Source organism: Ictidomys tridecemlineatus, chromosome 9 (genome assembly GCF_052094955.1).
Source record: "Ictidomys tridecemlineatus isolate mIctTri1 chromosome 9, mIctTri1.hap1, whole genome shotgun sequence".
Taxonomy (NCBI): Eukaryota; Metazoa; Chordata; class Mammalia; order Rodentia; family Sciuridae; genus Ictidomys; species Ictidomys tridecemlineatus.
In genome coordinates, this window is record NC_135485.1 from 104,284,803 (window position 1) to 104,310,761 (window position 25,959).

General features: G+C 32.1%; 1 protein-coding gene across 8 annotated transcripts in view; it reads right to left on the reverse strand.

The window, feature by feature from the left end:
* The window catches only part of Rap1gds1 (Rap1 GTPase-GDP dissociation stimulator 1), a 145,998-nt gene that overhangs the window by 50,325 nt on the left and 69,714 nt on the right, over positions 1 to 25,959 (reverse strand). For 5 of the 8 annotated variants that reach the window (XM_021735443.3, XM_078021892.1, XM_005338561.2 and 2 more), the window contains exon 5: positions 6,251 to 6,397. The exons of the other annotated variants lie outside the window; for them this stretch is intronic. In XM_021735443.3, coding sequence (XP_021591118.2) covers positions 6,251 to 6,397 — 147 coding nt within the window. The remainder of the gene's footprint in view (positions 1 to 6,250; positions 6,398 to 25,959) is intronic. 8 annotated transcript variants of the gene reach the window in all.

Below are 25,959 nucleotides of genomic sequence, written 5' to 3' on the forward strand. Positions count from 1 at the left end.
TGGCTAAACTATAAAATATAAAAACCAAATCAAGCAGAATAGAATATTTTCAGAATTTACAACATAAATTATTAGGAACTAGTTTTGATTTTAAATAAATTCCAGCCAACCAATAAGTCTTTAATTAAAATGTCCAATTTGGAAACTCTTTATATTTTGTCAAGTAAAAAAATAAAAATCAGAAACCAACTTTGCTATCTCAAATTTTCATAATGAGGATAATCTTTAAAATAATAACATCTATGATTAATCATCATCAATCCAGACATAAATCAAGTATAGGAAAGAAAACCATGTTAGAGAATGAGGAACCCCAACTATAGTTTGCTCCTCCACTTCCCTCGGTTAAAGACGGCATCTATGTAGTACTACAATGCCAAATGTGCTACCACTGCAGGAGCAATCTAGAGGATGACAATGCCAAGAAAGTACTGCTCCTGTGATTATGTAAGGCCAAACTTAAGTAGTAGGCTACGGAAAGTACTGACAAAATAACTACAATAACCATTTCATTTTTTATGAGATAAAATTTTAGATTTCTGCATTTAGAAGTTTATTCTATAACAGTTAAAGCTGAATATTAAAGCCAATATTTGAACATGTAGAATTATACCAAAATGTGCATTTGATACACTTCTGCTAATAAACATGTTCTCAAGCTGTCCCTTAAAAGTATTGTTGTAGCAATAGTTGTGACTAAAAGCTAACCTAGTCTAACTGGTTAAACTTAGTAGGCAAAATTAGCAAGAGGCACCAGAGTAACTGCTTTCAGTGAAACTACTTTTTAACTATAACAGAACTTCAAGAATGCAACCTGCTTCAGTCAACTGATTAGAAAGCTTTGTTGGAGACAAAGTGAAAATTAAGAAATTTATTAACTAGCTTGTCTTTTTTTTGTACAAAAGTAAATAAAGAACAAAAGTAAATAAAAAATAAAAAAGTCTAACTTAAGTGCACAGTAAAATATTTAATGCACTTAAGTAATTTAACATACTAGAGGATTTTAATTTGATAAGCTGGGCTCTAAAAGATGTGAACTTAATATTAAGTACATCCCCCATGACTGTATAATCAGAAAAAAGACGAACAGAAAATCCATTAAAAACAGTATACTAGAAAATATCATTTAAAAAAGACGATTGCAAAGATACAATGTTACATTTCTAATTTTTCCCCCTTAGAGTATGACAAAAAATTCTAATATTTATGAAATCCATGAAGTATCAGTTGGTTTGTACTCATAGTAAGTAAATTTTGGAAATAGTTCCTCACTCATGCAAATCAAATCATCTTTCTAAACATCTAACATTAGAGATGTTCCTGCTTACCTGCAATAAAGCTATACCAAAAATATAAAGAGAAATGTGTAGTTCAGGTCAAAGTGCTTTTAAGTTTTAAATCAATATAATTTCTTATTCATTTCTACTCCTTCCATTTTTCAAGTATGAAGAAAGTTAAATTAACCCAAGTTATTGTACCAGGTTCACTGGGAACATTAATAGTATGATTAAACATGTAAAATTATTGAAACAGCTGTCAAAATCAACTATGCATTAAATGATCTTTAAATTGGATACTTCACAGACCTAAATAACTGAATTTAAGTACTAAGTTTAATACTAAATATAAGTTGTTATCCTTCAATAATATACCCCATGAGTTACATTTCCTACATCACATAGATGGCTTCCCTTCAACTACATTTTTGTTACCACAAGTCCATCCAGTGAATAAATGTGAAAACTACCATGAACTACCATGAAGGTATCTTAGAGAAATTTCAGGAAACCATAAAAACAACAAAAAAAAAGAAAAAAAAATAGAAATTAGTTTTTCAAACACAAGATGTTAAGATAGTAGAGAAAAATTAGTTCAACTTGTAGAAACCATATATATGTATAAAATATAAATATATTATATACATATCATATACCTACATACAAAAATACAAGTCAGACGAAGAAGCCATAGAGTATGTATGAATATTATGTTAATATAGAAGGGATTCACTTTTCTTTTGAGATATCACATTTACTACTTCTACTTTTTTCTTATTGTACAGCTTATGTAAAACAATTAAGTTCAGTATTTATTGTTTATCATCATTTAAAACTTCCTTTAGATTTATAAAATCCTTTCTTCCTATTTTGTGTCTCTAGCATAACTGTTATTAACAAAAAAATTACACTATCAATTACAGAGTTTTCCATTATTATTAATCATGGCCACCTGTAATATAACAATGCTTGACCATGAACAGAGGAAAACAGAACAAGGTATTATTCTGGTCTCCAAGTGCTCTGCTTTCTTACATGCTTGTTTCTACTCAAATCTGTTAACACATTTCAAGTGTACATATGTAGACTTATCAAGTTTGTGATTCACCTATGTAAAATTTTTTACTGCAGTTTTGGAACTTGCTACCTGTTTTCAATGTTCCTTTCTGCTACTGGCATGGATCTGGATAGGAAATATAACTCTAATATACTGGAAAAGAATTTATAAGGCTTCTAACTTATTTAATGAAGAAACTGCTTTCCAATAACATATTTTTCTTCCAAGCCCTGATTTTGTTAATCAAAGTTTTAGACAACACTAAGTATTCAGAAAATTCAACCAAGAAATATTTTCCAAACTATGTCTAAAAGAGTATAATATAGATAAGACCCTAACTTATGATGGCTGGACTTGAAGTTTTTTTTTTTTTTTTTTGCTTTATGATGGTGTGAATATAGCACAGTGAATCCCCAACATCAGGAGTGTGTATGTATACATACACATACATACACACACACACACACACACACACACACAAGACACTAATAAGAAAAACTATAAATAAAAAAAAGAAGCACATTGTTGGAAGAAAGGAGCTTGCAAGTTTTCATCATAAAGAAATGATAAACAAGGGGATAGATATGTTTAACCTGATTTAAATACTGTACAATGTACATATGTATCAAAACATCACATCATATTCATAAATATGTACAATTTTAATGTTTTTATGCATCAGTTAATTTTTTTAAAAAAGGTTAAAATCATTAAAAAAATACACGAATTCAGTGTGAGGCTATGAGAAAATATAAATTTTCATAGAACAGTTCTGGATAAGTAGTGGGTAGAAGCAAAGGAAAAAAATCACTGTTGGGTGTGGACAAAACGGAAAAGGAAACTTAAGTATAAAATAATTTGGTGCTTTGCCAAAGTGCTACTTTTCAGGAGGAAAAATTCTTCATGAAACATTCTTTTTGAGGTGTGATTAGTAAAGATTACTTATTTGGCACAAAGTGGACACTGAATAATATTTGTTTAATCATTAAACATCAAAATAAAAATAGTTCAAACTTTTGAATATCTCCTGGGGGCAGTGGCTAATCCCTGTAATTTCAGGGACCAAGGGAATCTGAGGCAGGAAGATCAAAAGTTTGAGGTTCACCTCAGCAACTTAGTGACATACTGTCTCCAAATAAAATAAAAAGGGCTGGGTATATAGCTCAGTTGTGAAGTGCCCCTGTGAAGTGACAATTCACAGTAGTGCAAAAAAAAAAAAATCAAATCGTACAAAAATGAATAGTATTTTCATAATATACCTGCCTTATCTGTTTTCAGTAAATTTGTTTTACTCTCTATTCAAAGGATTTAAAAAGTGGATGTGTTCAAGAGTTTCACTGTAAATATTCTAAGTATCTGTCCACTTTGAGGACTAATAAACTGTCTGAAAATATTTTCTTCAGGGAAAATGTTAGTGAAACTTTGTGAGTAGTTTCTGTACTATCTTATCTGTATGTTTAACCAATTTTATCCACGGAGCTAGAATAACTATGGACAAGGGTTAGGTTATTGGGCCCAAAGACACATTTAATTTTTCTGTGGTAGTAGAAAGGAGGTATTTAACACTCATAAAATATACAGATGAATAGCAGTGGCTGTGTACTGAAATTTAATGGTAAATAACATAAAAAGGAACTTCATGTGCCAGTGCTAATAAAAGTGCCTCCTGAGATTCATAAAGCTCCATTTTTTGGAGGAGTATGTCAGTGACTCACCTAGGTGAACAGGATTAATATCAGATGTTCTAAGGAAGGCCTAAAAGGTTAGTCTTTAAAAACAAATTTTGGTGAAAAAAGTAAGTAAATAATAAATACAACAATAAAGGTGTTTAGCATTCATGTAAAGTAAACTAAACAGGACATAAGTTAAAGCATTAAAAAGAAAATGATTTAGTTCACAAACTAAGAAGCTCATGACAAAACAGAAAAAGGAGACAGGGAAGACAACAGTTAAAAGTTTGGTGTTTGTTTCTTAAAAATACTAAAGATAATTTTTGTTTTATCTACTAAATTTTAAAAGGTAAATTCAATGTGCAATGCTTGTAACAAAAACACCACTTGCCCCATAATAATATGAGGAAAGTTAATATACCTTTCCAAAACATCCAGGTTATTTCTTGGGAATACCTGGACACTAGAACAAAGGCAATTCTTAAAAAAATTACACACACACACACACACACACACACACACACACACACACACACACTATTCAAAGTCTGCATACTTTGCATTTTGTTAAACATCACCTTCTCAGTATACTTTCCTATACACTGAAATTCTATTATAGGACATTCTACCACTTAGCACTTTTTCTACTTTTTCAAGTATCCAAGCTCAAATGAAGTTAAAAGGTAAGAAAGCAAGATGAATGACTGTCCAATGATTTCTTAATGCAATTCAGGTAGCTGTATACTAGGGTCAAATTTCATTTACCTAAGAGCTAGCAATTCATTTTGTAGATTACCTGAACTTTGTCCTTTCAGTTTCTCCTTTCACAGTTAAGGTATTTTCTCTTCAAAAAGGATTCACCAGAGAGGAAGAAAAATAGAAGTAACTGACCATATAAAGTTCACCAAATGTTATTAGTTCAAGTTTAATGTGGTGGCCATTTCATTAACAAAAACTATTTTGTATTTTAGAATGGATAATTTTAAAATTTAGAGGTTTAAAACTGGTTGCCCTTGAGCAGGATGAGACTTAAATATAATTTCTATTTAGCCTGTACAATTAAAAAAAAAAGAAACCCAACATTTAAAATTCATCTGTTGTATAAAAAATCCAGATTTTCAGCTTCCTTCCTCCCCAAATAAAAATATTTGACAGTATTTAGCTAAACTGTAATACATTAACAGCTAACTAAATAGTAGTAGCTTTTCCCTTTAAATAAGACAAGGGCTCTTCGATCTGCCACAGTCCCAACAGCTCACTGTCAATAACTAATGTTATATGTCAGTAGTCATTTCTCAAAGTTTAACTTTTTTCTTTTTAGTTATTGAGAATACTTCTTTAGAGCCATAAGTACCAAAAGTTAAAAAAAAAAAAAGAAAAAAAAATATACTGAGGGCCATGTACTTGTAGAACACATGAAAGTATAGTATCACACATTCATTAGGCAAATAAAATGTCTCTACAGAACGACAACAATGTAAAATGCCATTATGAAACCAACCACAGAAAGACCTTATTTGGCTTACATGCCAGGAACATACTAGAATTTGAGTGTTTGAGCCACACAGTATTTCATATAAGATGATAAAAAATGAATGGTATTTTTGACATAAAAATGTTATGAATTTTTAATATCATGTTAATATTTTAATATCATGTTAATATCATGTTAATATTCATCTAATTAATCAAATAGGCCATCTTAAAATGGGTAAAAAGCTTTTAAAACTTGTTTACAAAGAAGAAACTGCTGTTTAAAAATACTTTATCCAATTTCTAAAATGAGCTAACTGTAATTACTTTGAACTTTATTTTTCTAAAGCCAGATTTTATTAAAGATTCTTTTTTCTTTGAAATAATTATCTAGAATACAATAATTTTACTTCTAAAGACAATTTTATGTCTTAAAGCTACTTCTGGCAGTAATAAAAGTAATAAACTTTTTAATATTGCTTATTTTAAAAACGTTCGCAGCAAGAAAGCTTAAACCAACCACAGCATTTTTTTTTTTTTTTTAGATTTGGGACTGATTAACAGCAGCCACCATTCAAATACTAGTCCCATTTGGTGAATGAGACCATTTTGTAATTTTCAAACAATTTAACTTAATGTGAATTAATTATTAAATTTTATATGCCCTTATGAATTCTTTGTTCATAATTTTTCAAAAATATTTGTTGTGATTATAATAAAAATGATTTTGAATTTTTCCCCCAGAGATAAAGCAAGTTTTCAGTTTTGTTTACCATTCTCATTGCTATAGTTCATCAGCATGCCACAAAAGACAGTCAAGAGCTTCTCATTGGCGGGATCTGTTATACTGCACAGTGACCTTAAATGGTCAATTACAATCTGTGCACCACCTGCTTGGTCAACTGCACTTCTGCCCTCATCTGTAAAACAAAGAGTTAAATTAAAAATAAAACAAAAAAGAAATGTACCTTATAATTTCAAATACAAAACATAACAGTGTTTGTTATTCCTTATTTAGTGAGTAAGGAGAAAATAAACATAGGTGGGACACTAAATATGTCTTTTTTTGGGAAAAAAAAGAACAAATACACATGGAAATGGGGGTGGGATGGGAAAAAGAGACAATCACTTTTTATTCTAAGAGAAAAAGATTATCCTTATTGTCATCATAAAGGAGCTTAAGGCATCTATCCTGAAGTTTATGCTGTGAAACTTATCACCCCCACCCTCATTACAAAAGACAATTCTGTGTAAGAAAAAAAAGGAACTAAGTGATGTTCTTTGGTAGAAGTTTTTGTTCTCAGCTTGGAAATCATTAACTAAATCTTCTTATAAGTGGTGTTATATAGGACACAGTATAATTCAAGATCACAACATGTAATTTCTAAGTTTTAGTACCAGGGTCTTTTTAATAGCATTTTCTATTGTCCAGAAGCATATTCTCTCTTTTGTTTTTCATTCTTGGTTTATATTTCAATATTCTTATTTTCCCTATTCCAGCTCATACCAAATATATTTCAGTATCACAATTAGTGTTCAAGCAATGGTCAAATATTCTCCATTATGTATACATCTACATTTCTTAGAACAAATGTCATTCAACTGTTAGAATATATGAATAGCTTTGGAATATCTTCTAACCACTGAATGCTGAAATGGAAAGAGATAAAAGAAAGATGTCATCTTTCTAAATTTGACCTCCTTATATAAAATATGATAGTCTCTAGAACAGTGCTGTCCAACAGAAATAAGTGAGCCAAATATGTAATCTAAATTTATCAATAGACAAATTAAGAGTAAAAGAAAAAAGGTTAGAAATTAATTTTAATAAAATTTTATTCGATTTGATATATCTAAAATATCAACATGCAACGAATATATACATTATTAATGAAATATTTTATATTCTCTTCTTTGTAACAAATCTTCAATATCCATGTGTATTTTACTCTGATCTCAATTTAGACTAACTACTTCAGTTGCTCAATAGCCAAATTTTATGACTGGCTACCATAATGGACAGCTCAGCTATAGAAAGATAACAAAAGAATTAGTACAATAGCTCACAAGGTAGTTATAACTATGAAGTTAGTAAACAAAAGATTTTCATTTTCCTAATAAAAGGAATAATATTAAGATCATATCTTTATAAGTGATGCTGACTATCACTGAATTAGACAACAAAATTATAAATGATTTGTTATGGTATACACATGCTAATATTTCTCAGGGAAATAATTTTGCAAAGTTTTAAGGAAATTATCCTAAAATAATAAACAAAATAGTTTTGTTTATTCAATTTCATACCATGTCTACTTAGTTTTATTGTACTGCTATAGACACAGAACAGGACCCTATGCTCATTAGCTAATTAGATTACAGAAAATTCTTATATTGCCAAGGTAACTAGTTGATGAACCAGCCAAAAATGTCATTTAAATCTCACTTAGAAATCTGATTTTCAAAGTTTCATTTTCCAATAAAATAAATAAAATTATCTAAGTTATTAGGCAATTTGGACATAGATGATGTCTCAGGAATAGGATTACCAATCTACACCCTTGACATTTAATAATATGAATGTACACTATCTCCGATTCTTAAACTGCAAGCTCCAATAGTGTTTGATTCTAATTGCTAAGGAAATATGGGCTTTCAAAATATAAACTGCACATGCTTAGGAAGAAATTTCAGAAAATAGCTAATTATTTTGTGAACCTAAAACAAAGTTTAGAAGCAAAGTGGAGCCTATTTGATGTAAAATTTAAAAGCTAAACTAGCTTCCTATCAACACTAAGGCAGTCAATACTCCAAAATTCAATAATTTAATCAATTTTAAAACAAATTTACTCAACAAATTTGTAACAAAATAAAAGTGATCCTAACTACAATCAGAAGGTAAATTGCTTATTTGTGTTTCAGAGTCACAATGCTTTTCCTCTCCCCTTCTCCTTCCATTCCTGTTTGAACTGTCTATAATATAGTACTTTATTCATGAGTTACTGAGAGTTGGTTACACAATATAAGTCTAATCTCTACATTAGGGAAATTATTACCAAATTGGAAAAGAAAAAGAAAACAAAGTACATATTACAATAGTTATCTGAGTTCATGAAATATTAACCACCACTGCAGGAATGTTTATACAATTTCTTGGTTATTATCTTTTTTGACAAAACAGGGAAATAAAGTGAAAGAGGATTTTAGTAAAATAATTAATACACTCTAAGGATTCAAAGAAATTCATGAATAATGCTGTGTTCTTTTACCAAAATCATGATAGAATTTTAAATACATACCAGAACAACTGTCATTACACAGGTCCATATACACTGGTTATCTATAATCAAGGTAACTCCATATACCATAGTTATACTACCATATTATTACTGATTACTTAAAAATAATTTCTGAAAAGTTCATTATCATAAACTTTCATATTCCTGAATGAAGGTTCACTTTTGGCTTTTTTATAAGTAACATCAAACTTGTGAAGCATCCTGAGTCTACTATATGGTGTAGATGGATCTTAATATTGAATATCCGAAACAGAATTTTTTGAGAAAGGTACCAAAGAATTTTTCAGAAATGAGTCTTTAAAAGTAGATTCTCAGTTAAGGCTCAGAAAGTGTTATTATCATGCTAACTAAATGGAAAAAGCAATAGACCTTTTAAAAAGAATTTTTTAAATTTTGTTGTTGATGGACCTTTATTTTATTTATTTATATGTGGTGCTGGCTATTAACAATACATTTTCCATCTTAATTTTTCATAATTATGAGGTATTGAAGAACAGCCTGCTACAGGTCATGCTACATTCTTTAAGAGGGAGGACCTGTCAGAGAAAGAAGTTTCCAGCATAAGTATGCTCTTTTTTCAAACCAGATAACAGCAGAACTCCGCACTTCCATTATCTTTCTGTAACCAAAAGCGAGAAGCAATAAGATTTAAGTATTAAGGTTATGTCTTATGAATGACGGGGAAAAGTATTACTAGCTGGTATTCTATTATCAGGTACTAACTATACAATAAGGGTGAGGAAAAGTCCTAAAAAGCAACCACTGGGTATAACTTTTATGTTATAGTGTATCCTGCTTTGGATTTACTTCCCTGAATATGCTGTCTTTATTCATGGACAGCAAATGCCTAACATGTAGTGGGCATTAGATATTATTTGAATGAATGGGGTTATTTGGTTAGGTTTTGGTTAATTTACCACTGATCTTGAGGGCATGTGTATATGTTAGTGTGTAGGAGAAAACAGAGGGGTGAAGAAGAATAATAAAAATAATTTACTTGTTTTATTCTGCTTTAAGTACCACTTGTTCTCTATATATTTAACTCTGCTTGTTTCCTGAACTCTATAGATGGAATTAAACACGGAACGAAATAAAATAGATTCATGTATTTACTGTTTTGTACCTAGCCTTTTCACTCAATATTATGTTTGTGAAATCCATCTGCTTTTTAAATGTTTCCTTGTTGAATAAAATTCACTATATAAATATAGCACAATATTTGTCAGTTCTTTAGATTTTTATTGGTTTGTTCCTAGATTGGAGCCATTACTTGCAATGCATAGACAGTAATGTTGGATCACAGTCTGTATGTCTTCCATATTGTGAATAATAACAAATGAGTTTCCAAAGACAAGTGTACTTTTCCTTCATCAATGTGAGAGTTCTAGTAGCTCTACCCATTCACTACCCCTTAGTGTTCATTATTGAATTTTTAAAGCTTAGGCAATTTGATGGGTAAGGTTTAACCAAGCCCAGAACATACAGGTGCAAAGACTGGATGTCAGTTCCTTATTCTTTATTTTTAATAGGGCAGTAAATTTAATGTCAAGAGTAAACAATATGCATATATATTTTAAAAAGCAGTTTAAAAGCTGAGGAGGAGGAAGGCAGAGAGATAAACAGGAATACAGATACATAAGTATTAAAATCAAAAGAAAAAAATGAAAAGGAAGCCAAGTAGCTAGAGGAAACTGACTAACAAGTCTTTGTATCATTAGACAGAAATAACTGTGGAACTTTCAATACCCATGCTTATAGAAAACTATTTATTACATCAGCAAATACTCTGTGTGTTTTATAATTTCTATCAATATTGTTTTCTAAAAAGAGACATTAGAAGGCTCTAATCTTTGAAAGACTGAGGAAGAAAACTGAGGAGGAAGCACTCTTTGAAAATCTTAGCTCTACCACTTCCCAGCTGGGTGACCTTGGACAATTAGCTATTGAAAGTCTCTGACTTTCTATTTTCTCAGTTATAAATGAGGTGTAGTAAGACTTATATGAGATAAAACATAAAGGCTCTAATATAGTGTTTGGCATTTAGAAAGAACCGGATTATCAGTTCCCTTCCACCTCTCAGTCTAAGTCAGTCACTTTTGCCTCAATTGTCTACCAATAAGATGAGAGTGAGTTCCAGAAGAATGCTTTTGATATAAAACAAATCTGTAACCTGAAATAGCATATTTTCATCTGAAATTAATTTTTCAGAATATTAATGTTTTTATAGTTTAAAAATCTATATAATTTTCAGGCTGGCATCAAATACAAACAATGCATTATACCTATACACAACTGATACTAGTTTTCCTTCCCTTTAATTATTTGTATAATAAACAGGGATGGATGTGTTGGGGCACTCCTGTAATCCCTGCAACACAGGAAAATGATGAAGGGGATCACAAAGTCTGAGGGCAGCCCAGCAACTTAGCGAAACTGTCTCAAAATAAAACAAAAAGGGCTGAGGATATATCTCAGTCATAGAGCTATAATAATGAGTTCAATCTCCAGTAACAAAAAATAAAACAAAAACAAAACAGTAATAGGATCCTGATTTCCTATGCACATATCCACTTAAATGACTTACTTCCAACCAGAAGTTAGGATCCTTCCTGACATCAGGAAAAGTTACCAGAGTGATGATGGACAACCACAGAAAATCACAAGTGCATGAGATTAGGAAACAGCAACAGCTGATCACACTGGAAAGAAATTTTTATCTAAATTTTGTTAAAAATTAAAATGAAGAAAGGTGAGAAAATTTTGTATGGATGAAGATACTACTGAATAAATTACCTTTTGTTTTTAAAGAAATGTTACTTCTAACATTCTAGAGTGTCCCTGTTTTTGTGCACTGGATCCTTCTCTCTGGATTTTATAAAAGTATCCTGCATATAATACTCTCCAAGTGTTAACAAAATTCCCTGTGCATATACACACATACACTACAGTAAGCACTTGGTGTCCTTCACAATTAAAGGCAATACATAGCTACAAATGCTTTTTAAAGTTACTGACAGCCAGAAGAATGAAAGCTAAGGCACTGAGGAGCTAGACTGTTAATTATTATTATTTTTTTCGGTACTAGAGTCTGAACCCAGATCCTGCACCTGCTAATCAAGTGCTTTACAGTGAGCCACTTCCCCAGCCCTACAAATAACTTTTATTGGAAACATAGTGTAGGGATAACCACATGATGATTGGGAAGTTAAGAAGATAAATTAGAAAATACACTTTTTCCCTTATATTTTAACTTGGATTTTGCTGAAAGAAATCATAGTCAAGTATCAGCACTATGAAGTGGAGAGCTTGAACTCTTAACTCAATGCTCCCTCAATGAACACTTAAAAAAAAATCTTTATTTTTTTAAATTGGCAATTGTAACTATACCTAATAGTGGGATTCACTATGCCATATCTATACATGCACATAATCTGCTCAATCTAAACACTATTTTAAAAAGGTATATTGCCAGGCTGGGGTTGTGGCTCAGTGGTACAGCACTTGCCTAGCATGTGTGAAGCACTGGATTCGATTCTCAGCACCACATATAAATAAATAAAACAAAAGTCTATCAACAACAACAACAAAAATTTTTTAAAAATATTCTTTTTAAAAGGTCTATTGCCTTTGCCTTAACTGAGAATCTACTTTTAAAGACTCATTTCTTTTTTTTTTAAGAGAGAGAGAGAGAGAGAGAGAGAGAGAGAGAGAGAGAGAGAGAGAGAGAGAGAAGTTTTTTAATATTTATTTTTTAGTATTCGGCGGACATAATATCTTTGTTTGTATGTGGTGCTGAGGATCGAACCTGGGCCGCACGCATGCCAGGCGAGCGCGCTACCGCTTGAGCCACATCTCCAGCCCCTAAAGACTCATTTCTGAAAAATTCTTTGGTACCTTTCTCAAAAATTTCTGTTTAGGATACCCAATATTAAGACCAATCTATACCGTACAATAGCTCTCTAAAATGCATACTCAACAGAAGGAAGTTGTCTGACAGAATGCATTTCACATCTAAACATTTCAGGGTTTGATGAAGTAAAATACAACACAATTTTCATATCCATATGTAAACAGCCAGGCCTAGTGGTATGTGCATATAGTCTCAGTTACTCAGGAAGTTAAGATAGGAAGATTAAAAATTGTGCCCTATATGTGTAATAAGAATTGTAATGCTTTCCACTGCTGTTGTGTATTTAAAAAAAAAAAAAAGATAGAAAGATCACTTGAACTCAGGAGTTGAGACCAGCCTATATAAAACAGTGAAACCCTATCTCAAAACAAAATACAAACATATCAAAACTCACAGAAAGTCATAAATCCATTCATTGAGATCTGTAAAACTCCTAGAGAATATGCTTTAGTGACAACATTTAGAAATGTAGCAAAATATGAACCAATTAATCTTTAACTTTATAAACTTATATACTTAAAAACATGAACAAGCCCTTAACTGCTCTATACAGTCGATTCACAAGTCCCTGTCACATTACTCATCGTCTATCCAAACTCACAGGTTTCTAAAGCTCTCTCCCTTTCCCAACTTCTGTATTCTTAATAGAAATCATGTTTTCTACTACATGGAAAAATCAGAAAATATCAGGTTTAATCTTCTTCACTTTTTCACTCTCTTCACTATTAGACATGGAATCACATGCATTTTCCCCAATTTCTTTAGTTCAGTTACTGCTAATTAACACTAAAGAAATTAACCTTATTCACAATAGCCTAAAAAAATTGTTAATAAATCTAACAAAAGAGGTGAAAGACTGCTACAATGAAAACAACAGAGCACTAAAGAAAGAAATTGAATGAGACGTTAGAAGATGGAAAGATCTCTCATGCTCATGGATAGGCAAAATTAATATTGTCAGAATAGCCATATTATCAAAAGCACCATACAGATTTAATGCAATTCCTATTAAAATCCCAATGACATTCTTCATAGAAATAGAAAAAAGCAGTGGTGAAATTCATTTGGAAAAATAAAGACTCAGAATAGCCAAAATAATCCTTAGCAAGAAAAGTAAACCAGAAGGCGTCACAATACCAACCTTAAATTATACTACAGAGCTATAGTAACAAAAATAGCATGGTATTGGCACCAAAACAGACACATGGACCAATGGTGCAGGTCAGAAAACAGAGACACACATAAATACAGTTATCTTATACTAGACAAAGGTGTCAAAAACATACACTGGAGAAAAGATAGCCTCTTCAACAAATGGTGCTGGGCAAACTGGAAATTCATATGTAGCTGAATAAAATTAAACCCCTCTCACCCTGTGCAAACTCAACTCAAAGCCGATCAAGGATGCAGGCATTAGACTAGAGACCCTGCGCCTAAAACAAGAAAAAGTAGGCCTAAATCTACATCCTGTCAGCTTAGGAATTAACTTCCTTAATAAGATTCCTAAAGCACAACAAATGGGATGGAATCAAACTAAAAACCTTCTTCACAGCAAAGGAAACAATCAAAAATGTGAACAGAGAGCCTTCAGAATAGGAGAAAATCTTTACCACATTCACCTCAGATAGAGCATTAATCTCCAGGATACACAAAGAACTCAAAAAACTCACCACCAAAAGCAAATAATCAAATCAATAAATGGATAAAAGAAATGAACTAAAGAAGAACAATCAAACGATCAACAAGTAAATGAAAAAAATGTTCAACATCTCCAGCAATTAGAGAAATGGAAACCAAAACTACACGGAGATTGCATCTCACTTCAGTCAGAATGGAAATTATGAAGAATACAATCAACAAGAAGTGTTAGCCAAAATGTGGGGGAGAAGGTACACTCATACACTGCTGATGTGACTGCACACTGGTGCAACCACTCTGGAAAGCAGTATGAAGATTCCTCAGAAAACTTGGAATGGAACCACCATTTGACCCAGTTATTCCACTCCTCAGTTTATACCCAAAGGACTTAAAATCAGCATACTACTATGATGCAGCCACATCAATGTTTATAGCAGCTCAATTCCCAATAGCGAAACTATAGAACCAACCTAGATGCTCTTCAACAGATGAATGGATAAAGAAAATGTGGTATATACACATATGATGGAATATTACTCAGCCATAAAGAAGAATGAATATGGCATTTGTTGGTAAATGGATGGAACTGGAGACTATCATGCTAAATGAAATAAGCCAAATCCCAAAATACCAAAAGCCAAATGTTTTCTCTGACATTCGGATGCTAAGTCACAATGGGTTGGGGTTGGGGGTGTGGAAAAATAGAAGTGTTTGGAGTTAAACAAAGGGAAATGAAGGGAAGGAAGGGGGAATGGGAATAGGCAAGATAGTAGAATGAATAAGACATTACTATCCTGTGTGCATATATGATTACATGACCAATGTAATCTATATCTTGTACAACTGGAAGAATGAGAACTCCATGTATGTAAAATATGTCAAAATACATTCTACTATCATGCCCAACTAATTATAACAAATAAAAAATATTTTAACAAAATTGGCAAGAAGGAATAACCCATGGTTTTCTGGGTCAAGGCACCCTCAACATCATTCCATTTATTTTCTTCTTTAAAATAAGTGTGATTTTTATTGTTCTTTTTAAAAATTGGTTAAAAATATCTGTTTTCAAAAAATATACATACCTGTATTCATTATTTTAAAAAAATCAAATGACAGAAGTTCAAAGAACAAAATATATGCTAGTTGAAATAAACAATTTAGAGATACCACTTTTTAAAAAAAAGAACAGAAAGTGAACTGATTTACTTTAAAGAAAAGGCAAAACTTTCAACTTAGATTTTTTTTTTCTTAATATGAGGGATTGAACTCAGTGATAATTTACTACTGAGCGACATCCCCAGTCTTTTCTTTGAGGCAGGGTCTCACTAAATTGCTGAAGCTGGCCTTAAACTTGTGATCCTCCTGTCTTAGTTCCCAAGTCACTGAGATTAAAGGCATGTGTCACTGTGCTTGGCAAGACTTTTCAAGTAAAGAAAACTGTACACATTCATAGGCTAAGGTTTGTAAGAAACTGAGTGGAAAGAGTACTTGATGAAATTCTGGGATGAGTCCTAGATGTCCAAAGGAATTTTAATTTCTTTGCTATCTAAGATTTGAAATATTAACTAAAAAATATCAGTAAGGTAGAAATTTTTAATATTAGTAAAGTTGTTATGCCATTGAAGTAATGACTTATAAAATAACAATAAGGTCTCTAACTTTTGGATTTTGACAAGTTAGACTATAAAAAACCTTTTAATATTTTTCAAATTCCTGATCTGGGAAAGGAGGAAGCAAAAGCAGTTGACTGATGAGTCTTTTTTTTTTTAGCTCTATGGCTCTCATATCTGTCTTCTGTCTGATACCATTTTGTGCATACAGAAAATATTTACTATATATAGCCAGTGGTTTGCTTTAGTGGAAACCTTCAAATATTGGTATTTAAGCTTCCCTATGATTAATCATTATAATTCATACTTATTTTTTCCAGTTATTACTAGAAACCATAAGGTCTTGTGGCAAAGTAAGCAGAAATCTTTCTTCAAGGTAAGCTAGAAAGCTGGATTTAAAAATTGTCCCTGGCGAGTCATGAAAAATTATACTGTCCAGAATAATTTTTATGTGTTCTTTGTTATCTTTAAAAAAAACCCTGACATTTAATTTTTAAATTTTTTTATGGTGCTAGGAATGGAACCCAGGGCTTGTGCATTCCAGTGGACAAATATTCTACCACTGAGCCACATCCCAAGCCCTGAAGTATTCTTTCTTAGTAAGAATACATGCTTAAAGTCAAAGTGTTACAATTTATATCCTAATAATCTACTAGTATTAGATTTTAAAAGTGATGGACACTATAAAGATGCCATAAAATTTATTTTAATTGAGTTCCTCATGCTTTGCCTTCAGACTCCATTGCTGTGCCACTTTTTAACCTCTAAGAATAGTTTATTTTGACAGATTTTAAACATGTATAATATATATTCTAGACAAGAACTTCAAAACAATAGACACAAATTATACTCATTTTCAATAGGACACAAATACTACTTAGTTTTTAAAAGTCAATGCCAGTCAATTTTTAAAACTGAGATTGGAATCCTAGATTTTTAACTTCAAAGAGTCTATTAGTTCTCAGCGCACAGCAGCCACGTTACAAAATTCAGAGGTCTTAAAAAGCTAAATAAAAAAATATTATTTAAAAATCCCCAAACTATGCCATCATGATTTAAGAGAATGGTTAAATTATTTAATTTCACCAAAATTCTGTGTGCCAAATATTCCAAATAAGAGGCAAATGAGATGGGATTGGTAAATGTTTTCCTTAAAATGTGATTTTAAATTTAGACTATTAGTTGCTATCTTTAAATTTACCTGAATTAAAAAGGAATCAATTATCAAAATTCTTCCTAAAATATTAAAATAAAAATGTTCAACACAGAGATTTATTCATGAGTATACCTTCTTAACATGACTTTTTAGATTTGGTACTTTAATATTTTTATCTGTATAAGATATTGCTACTAATATGGGACAGACATTATTCCTACTCCTTATAGATCAAACTGTGTTGCTCAAGAATATATTTTTAAGTCCTACCTGCTAGTACCTCCTTAGAATGTGATATAATTTGGACACAAGGTTACTACAGATGTAATAATTTAAGATGAGGTCATACTCGAGTAGGGTAGGTCCATTCCAAACTCTGTGATAAACAGAACCAACCAAAAATTATTTAAAACAAGTTACTTCACCTCACTCCATTGTCTCTTTTTTTCCCTTGAAAAACCTAGTCCTTCTGACCCTTGATGGAACATTTGTTTCTTTTCCATCTGAATCTGTGTCTTCAGATTTGAAACTCCATTCAATGTATTCTGTGTTTGTTTTTATTTTAACATCATTTATGATGTCTTGATTATATCTGCATAGTTCTTGTAAAGAGCAGTCCACCAATGGGAAAGGAGCAAAAACAAAGGAGCACCTGTGGTTGCAGGCGTGCATGAATGGCTAACTGCTGAAGGGAAAGCAGGAATACTAAGAAAGGGGACCTAAGTACAAGGTAAGAGTGGTCCTGTAGCAAAGGAATTTGAAGAAGATACCACACTGACGTAGAGTTAATTACAACAAAATGTGGATTAAGTATTTTTATTCTTAAACCAGTGCTCAAGTTTGAAACCTGGGGTGTTTTACCACTGAGCTGCATACCCAGCCCTATTTAATTTTTTATTTTGAGACAGGGTCTTGCTAAATTGCTGAGGTTGGCCACAAACTTGTGATCCACTTGCCTCAGCCTCCCAAATTGCTGGGATTACAGGTGTGTGCCATTATGGCTGTCTCTAACTCAACTCTTGACTAGATTGGCTTGACCTCTACCCCACATAAAGAGCCAAACATCAAAAGAATGGTGATCATTTCCAGAGGTTATATACAGTTAATCTCAATCTATATTGCTTTTCTACATAGAGTATTCAGCATCCAATAAGAAGTTGAGATTTGTTTTTAAAAGAGAAGGTAAAATCCCAGAGTCAAAAGATGAAACAACTAACAAAACCAAATTCAAAGGTGAGCCATATGTTAAAATTATCAGACAGGGCTTTATAATCAATATATTTAAGAATCTACTATGAGGAGTGAATAACGTCTACAAACAGATGTTGGATTTTAGAGAAAAATGGAGATTCTATCAGAGTTAAATGGAAATATTTGCAAAAAACACCATATCAAAGATAAAGAATTACTCCAATGGGCTGAATGGGAGGGTCAGAAAAACCAAGGAAAGAATCAATGAATTTGTAGAATAAGAGAAATAATTCACTGGGCACAGTGGTACAGGCCTGTAATCCCAGCTACTTGGTAGTGTAAGGCAGGAGAATCACAAGTTCAAGTCCAAACTCAGCAACTCAGTGAGATTCTGTCTTAAGATAAAATAAAATGGGCTGGGGAAATAGCTCAGTGTATAGGACTTGCCTAGCATGTGCAAGGCACTAAGTTTAATCTCTGAGAGTGGGGATTGGAGGGGGAGAGAGATAGATTTATTATAAAAGCTAAAACATGAAGACACAAAAACAATGGGGCAAGGGGACCTAGAGCACCATGAGATGAAGGAACATAGTGAATAATGTAGACATAAATGAGACTGAAGAAGTGATTGGGGATAGAAGAAATAAATATATGCAGATTTAACCACTGAAAATTTTCAAATATAGTGAAAGACATCATCCAGAGAACCCCAAGCAAAGCCAATAAGACAATTAGACATATATACACATATCACAGCCAAGGTGCTAAAAACCAAAAGGAGAATTTCTTGAAGGCAAACCACAGGAAAAAAGAAACATTTATTATAGAAGAACAAAAACAAGAAATACAGTAGATTTCTCATATGGAATTATACAAGATTGAAGTTAATGGAATAGCATGTAACTTACAACCCATAATTATATACCCAGTTGGGGGAAAAAATCTTTAAATAAATAAGATGAAGTAAAACTTTCTTTCTCTTTCACCTACCCCGCTTTCATCTTCATTTTTAATTAGCACTAGGATTGAACCTAGGTGTGCATTCCCAGTCCTTTTTATTTTGAAATACAGCCTTGCTAACTTGCTGAGGATGACTTTGACCTTGTGATCCTCCTACCTCACCCTCCAGAGCCACTGGGATTACAGGTGTACACAACTATGCCTGGCTTGAAGTAAAAACTTTTCAACTACAAAAAAGCTGAGAGAAGTCATTGCTGATAAACTTATTATGTATAATTTATTAATGTAAGTTTTTCAGGCAGAAGACTTACAATATTAGACAAAAAATGTGGATCTATCCAAAGACTAAAAATGCACTGAAAATAATTAAAATGAAAATAACTATAAAGAGTTTTTCTCTTAAAGACTATATAAAGTAAAAATATCAATGTATTAGGTTTCTAATATATATGAAAATAACAACACAAAGCATGGGAGAGTAGAACTGGAATTACAGTTATAAGGTTTTTAAACTACATGTGATGTGACAATATTTGATGATAAGCTGAAATAATTTAAAGATATATTTTGTGAATCATACAGAAACCAGTACAAAATTAGAAGGAGTTTAATAAGCCAATAATGGAGATAAATAGGGAAAAAAATCCAAAAGAAGACAGAAAAAGAGGGGGAAAGAAACAAAGAGTAGTTTTGACTATCAGGAAACAACAAGAAGGTAGTGGATTTCAAATCTAAACCTCTCTCTTAAGAGGTAGAGATAGAAAAACAAAGAAAGGGGGAAAGGGGTAGCAATATTCAGATAGGATTTTACAAAAAAGGATCCAATCATGCTGTCCATATTAAAAGTAAAAGGACATATCATGCAAAAGTAAAAAGATGTATCATGCAAACTCAAATCAAAGGAAAATTGGTATATCTGTATTGTCAGACGTAGTAGTTATCAGAACCGGCAATATTACTAGGGATAAGAGTGACTTTACACATAATATGCGGTTAATTTAGGAAAAGAATATGACAATTCTAAATGTATATTCATCCATAAATACAAAATATATGAAACAGATCCTAGGCTGACGTGGTGAAGATTTGGGCCTATTGTTTTCTTCAAATGGATTTCTAGATTTGCCAGCACCATTTGTTGAATAGGCTATCTTTTCTCCAGTGAATGTTTTTGGCACCCTTGTCTGGTAAGAGATAACCGTATTTATTTGGGTTTGTCTCTGTGTCCTCTTTCTGTACCATTGACCTACAAGTCTATTTTGGTGCCATTTTTGTTACTATAGCTCTAGAGTATAGTTTAAGGTCTGGTATTGTAATGCCTCCTGCTTCACTTTTCTTGTTAAGGATTGCTTTAGCTATTCTGGTCTCTTATTTTTCCAAATATATTTCATGATTGCTTTTTCTATTTCTGTTTAGAATGTCATTGGGATTTTAATAGAAATTGCATTAAATCTATATAGTGCTTTTGGTAGTGTGGCCATTTTGACAATATTAATTCTGCCTGTCTAGGAGCATAGGAGCATGAGAGATCTTTCTATCTTCAGAGGTTTTTTTTTCAATTTCTTTCTTTAGCATTCTATAGTTTTCATTGTAGAGGTCTTTCACCTCCTTTGTTAGATTGATTCCCTGGTATTTTATGTTTTTTGAGGCTATTGTGAATGGAGCATTTTTCCTAATTTCTCTTTCAGTGGATTCATTGCTTATGTATAGAAATGCGTTTGATTTATGGGTGCTGATCTTATATCCTGCTACTTGCTGAATTCACTTATTAGTTTTAGAAGTTTTCCAGTGGAATTTTTTGGATCTTCTAGATATAGAATCATGTCATCAAAAAATAGTGATAGTTTGAGTTCTTTACCTATTTATATCCCTTTAATTTCTTTCTTTTGTCTAATTGCTTCGGCTAGAGTTTCAAGGATGATGTTGAATAGAAATGGTAAAAGAGGACATCCTTTTCTTGTTCCAGTTTTTAGCCAGAATACTATCAATTTTTCTCCATTTAGAATGATACTGGTCTTGGGTTTAGCATATATAACTTTCACAATGTTGAGGTATGTTCCTACTATTCCTAGTTTTTCTAGTGTTTTGAACATGAAGGTGTGCTGTATTTTGTCAAATGCTTTATCTGCATCTATTGAGATGATCACATGATTCTTGTTTTTAAGTCTATTAATACAATGAGTTATGTTTATTGATTTCTGTATGTTGAACCAACCCTGCAACCCTAGAATGAATCCACTTGATCATGGGGCACTATCTTTTTAATACGTTTTTGTAGGCGATTTGCCAGAATTTTATTGAGAATTTTTGCATCTATGTTCATTAGAGATATTGGTCTGAAGTTTTCTTTCCTTGAGGTGTCTTTGTCTAGTTTTGATATTAGGATGATATTAGCCTCATAGAATGAGTTTAGAAGGGTTCCCTCCTTTTCTATTTCATGAAATACTTTGAAGACTTTCTTAACAAGACTCCTAAAGCACAATAAGTAAAATCAAGAATCAATAAATGGGATAGATTCAAATTAAAAGGCTTCTTCTCAGCAAAGGAAACAATTAATAATGCACCTCTGATAAAGCATTAATCTCTAGTATATATAAAGAACTCAAAAAACTTAACACCAAAAAACAAATAACCCAATCAATAAATGAACTAAGGAACTGAACAGACACTTCACAGAAGAAGAAATACAAATGATCAACAAATATATGAAAAAGTGTTCGCCATGTTTAGCAATTAGAGAAATGCAAATCAAAACTACTCTAAGAGGGCTGGGGTTGTAGCTCAGTGGTAGACCGTTAGCCTAGCATGTGCAAGGCCCTGGGTTCAACCTTCAGCACCACATAAAAATAAATAAACAAAATAAAGGTTAAAAACAAAACAAAACAACTACTCTAAGAGTTTATCTCACTCCTGTCAGAATATCAATCATCAAGAATACAGGCACCGATAAATGTTGGCGAGGACGTAGTGAAAAATGTACACTCATACACTGCTGGTGGGACTGCAAATTGGGGCAGCCTCTATGGAAAGCAGTATGGAGATTCCTCAGAAAATTGGGAATGAAACCACCATTTGACCTAGCTATCCCACTCTAGGTTTATACCCAAAGGACTTAAAATCAGCATACTATAGTGACGCAGCCACATCAATGTTTACAGCAGTTCAATTCACAATAGCTAACTATGGAACCAACCTAGGTGTCCCTCAATAGATGAATGGATAAAGAATATGTGGTATATATACTCAATGGACTATTACTCAGTTTAAAGAAGAGTGAAATTATGGCATTTGCCAGTAAATGGTTGGAGTTGGAGAATATGATGCTAAGCAAAATAAGCCAATTGCATAAACCAAAGGCCAAATGTTTTCTCTTAATATGTGGATGTTAATTCATAATAAGGAGTGGGACACTAGGGAAGTTCATAGCATTAGCTTAGATTAGGTAGAGGGAAGTGATGGGAGGGGACGGGAAGTGGGGATAGGAAAGATAGTAGAATGAAACAGACATTATTACTGTAAGTATATATGTGACTACATGACCAATATGATTCTGTAACATGTATACTCATAAAAATGAGAAATTATATCCCAATGATGTATATCAAAGTGCATAAATTGAAGCAAATTTTAAAAGTTAATATATATGAAACAAAACCTGACAAAATTCAGAAGAAATGGACATATCAACAATATATAATAGGTGCTTATTAAATATTAACCCTCGAGTCAGGTACAACAGACATAAACAAGAACATAAAAAGGCTTTGCTTTCTATTCTAACAAGGAAGACAATAGTAAACAATAAAAGCTTCAAAACATTTTTTTATAGAGTGTCATAGAAGCAGAGGAAAAAAATACAAATCTTTTCTGGATTAAAAAAAGGAAAAAGGAGTTTTACATAAAATTTCACAGAAATAAAATGTTCATAACATAAATATATTGCCTAATATTTATAAATGATGAATACTAATAATAAGTTAAATTAAAGTGTTTCCTCTAGCTCACCTATAATCTAAGTTAAATACTACTTAATAGGAGTATTATTTCCTTGTTTAAAGTACTGACTGCCAATATATGTTGCATAGTCAGTTTATTGAAGGTATCCCCAAATCTGTGACCAAATTAATATTCATTCTCCTTCATTTACTAAATATTTTTTGGAAAATGTGCTATGTTTCATACACTAAATAAGATGGGAATACAAGTATAACTAACTCGCAGTATTATTTGAGTAAGGGGAAGAAGTAGGGAGCAAAAAAGTGAGCATAAAACTGATGCTGTGAACACAAAAGGGTTCATAGTATAATGGAAGCACAAATAAGGAAATGAATTGGAGGGGTCAGAGAGATTCATGGTCATGTTTCTCAAAATGTCATTAAAGTCTTTAATGTAATTTATTAAATTGTTATATTGTGTTTTTTTATATTCCGATAGGACTCCTTCCCTTTTTTTTATTAACTCTGCTGAATAAAATAACAGGATAAATTATGTAGAGGCAATGTATAAAACTGACGGGGTCTTATTAGTTGCAAATACCTTAGAAACCAAAGGTCACAATCAAGATATTGAACATTTTTATCACAACCAAAAATTCCCGCATGTTCCTTTGCAGGTCATCTTCCTCTGCCTCTGGGCTTGGTTAACCACAGTTTTCTGTCACTACAGATGTTTGCCTTTTATATAAATGAATTATGTATGTCCGGTTTCTTTCAGTCTAATGATTTCAAGATTTTTCCATAATGTCACTGCCCTAGTTTATTTTCTACTGCTGTAAGAGAATTCCTCAAACTGGGTAATCTATAAGGAGCTGATTTTAGCTCATGGTTCTGGAAGTCCAAAGAGCATGGTACCAACATCTGCTTGGGGTCTGGTGAAGGATGCATGCAGCTCTGTGCATGGTGGAAAGCAGAAAAGCAGGTAGACACATGCAAAGAGATCCATAACAACAGAGGAAAAGTGCCGAGTGGATGCAAGCAGGGGAACAAGATGCTTTGTAACAACTTGCCCTTGATGAATCACTCTGGATTTCTCTTTCCCTTACTTTTCAAATTCTTCTGATTCTCTCTATTCCTCACTACCATAAACTTAATCCAAGCCACCACTTTGTCTTGCCTGGACTAGGAAAGGTCTTCCCATTGGTCTTCCATAATTCTGTCCTGAACTCTTAACTTCCATTCTTCTCAACCTAACTTCCATGCAGCTGCAAGGGTGATGTTTTAAAATCAGATCATGTCACTCCCTTGCATCCCCTAACTTATTATTTCAGGATTATTTACCAGGCTTCCCATGACCCTAAGTCTTCTTTATTTATTGAATCTTACAGCACAATATTCTCCCTGTTCACTGCATACCAGATAACCTGGTCTCTTTTTTGTTTTCTCCTTTCAGCTTTGCAACAGCTACATTTTTATACGCAATATTCTTCCCCTTCTCTATCAATAACTCAGTTATTTTCATTTTTCAAATCTCAGCTTAAATAACATCCTCAGAACTTTCTTCACTCTCAGATGCTCTCCATTATCTCACCTTATTAATTACCTTGATATCAACGATCACAATCTGTAAGTGCCCTCTTTTTGTAATTTTTAGTTTTATTATCTATCTTCTATGTAAGACTCACAAGAATATGGATTTCTTGCTTGGATTTTCTCCTGTGATCCTCATAACTTGGCTCAGTGTCTTGAATACTGTGGGTTCAATCAACACTTGTGGGCTAAACAATTTGGTATATACATCAAAGGACAAAAAGGTATAAAGTAAGAATTTCCTGGCATTTATTCATCATTATATGACCCATGGTACAGATCACAAGACGTTCTATAGGCAGGAACAAAAAGAGATGTCTTCAATAATAAAAGGTGTGTTTTTAATTTTAATCTCAATTTTGTCACATAATACTATATTCAGATTTAAATGTTGCTTTTATATAGGAAATTTTTAAGAATTTACATATTTCCATATGTAATACCAAATCAAGAGAAGAAGAGAAGAAACAAACTCATTTCCCAAAGCACTAGTACCATAAATGCAGTTTAAAATTAGGTCATGGCACAGCACTTGATGGATATATCTAGTGATGCATTTTTTTCCTATGTCATACAGAAGGCTTCCTAACCTAAAAAGAAAGATTTAAAAGGTTAAATCTTTGTTTATTTTTCTACTATGATAGCATCTCTCTTCTGATCTTGAGTTGCATTCCTCAGCATAATTCTATGGTTAGACTTAAGTTAAATATTTTACAAACAACAAAGGACTATCTTCCAATAGAGAAATTCTAGTCTCTGAATCTACATAGTATTAATGAATTTTCTCAATACATAAATTTTATAAGTACAATCATTATTGTTATGTTTAATATCCTCAAAGAGGGAAAGAGAACAAAAATTTGATGTCAAAAAGGGGGCTTTCATATCCAGAGGTTGGCAGCCAATGACCTAAATATACAAGTAATTCCATATTTTGTAATTCAGATATATTGGCTATTTTGACCTGTATGATTGCTTATATAGGAGTTTTTTTTCTGTTACTCTCAAATATACTACAATTTAATTTTGTCAACTACAAAACAAAATATTATTTTTCTGGAGCAGAGTAATGGTAACACACCTATAACATTTTTAAAGATAAAATCAAAAGGTATTTATGAATTCTATTAGGGAAGAAAATTAATTTCTGATGATTATATTTCCTCCTATCATCTAGCCAAAACAGTGAA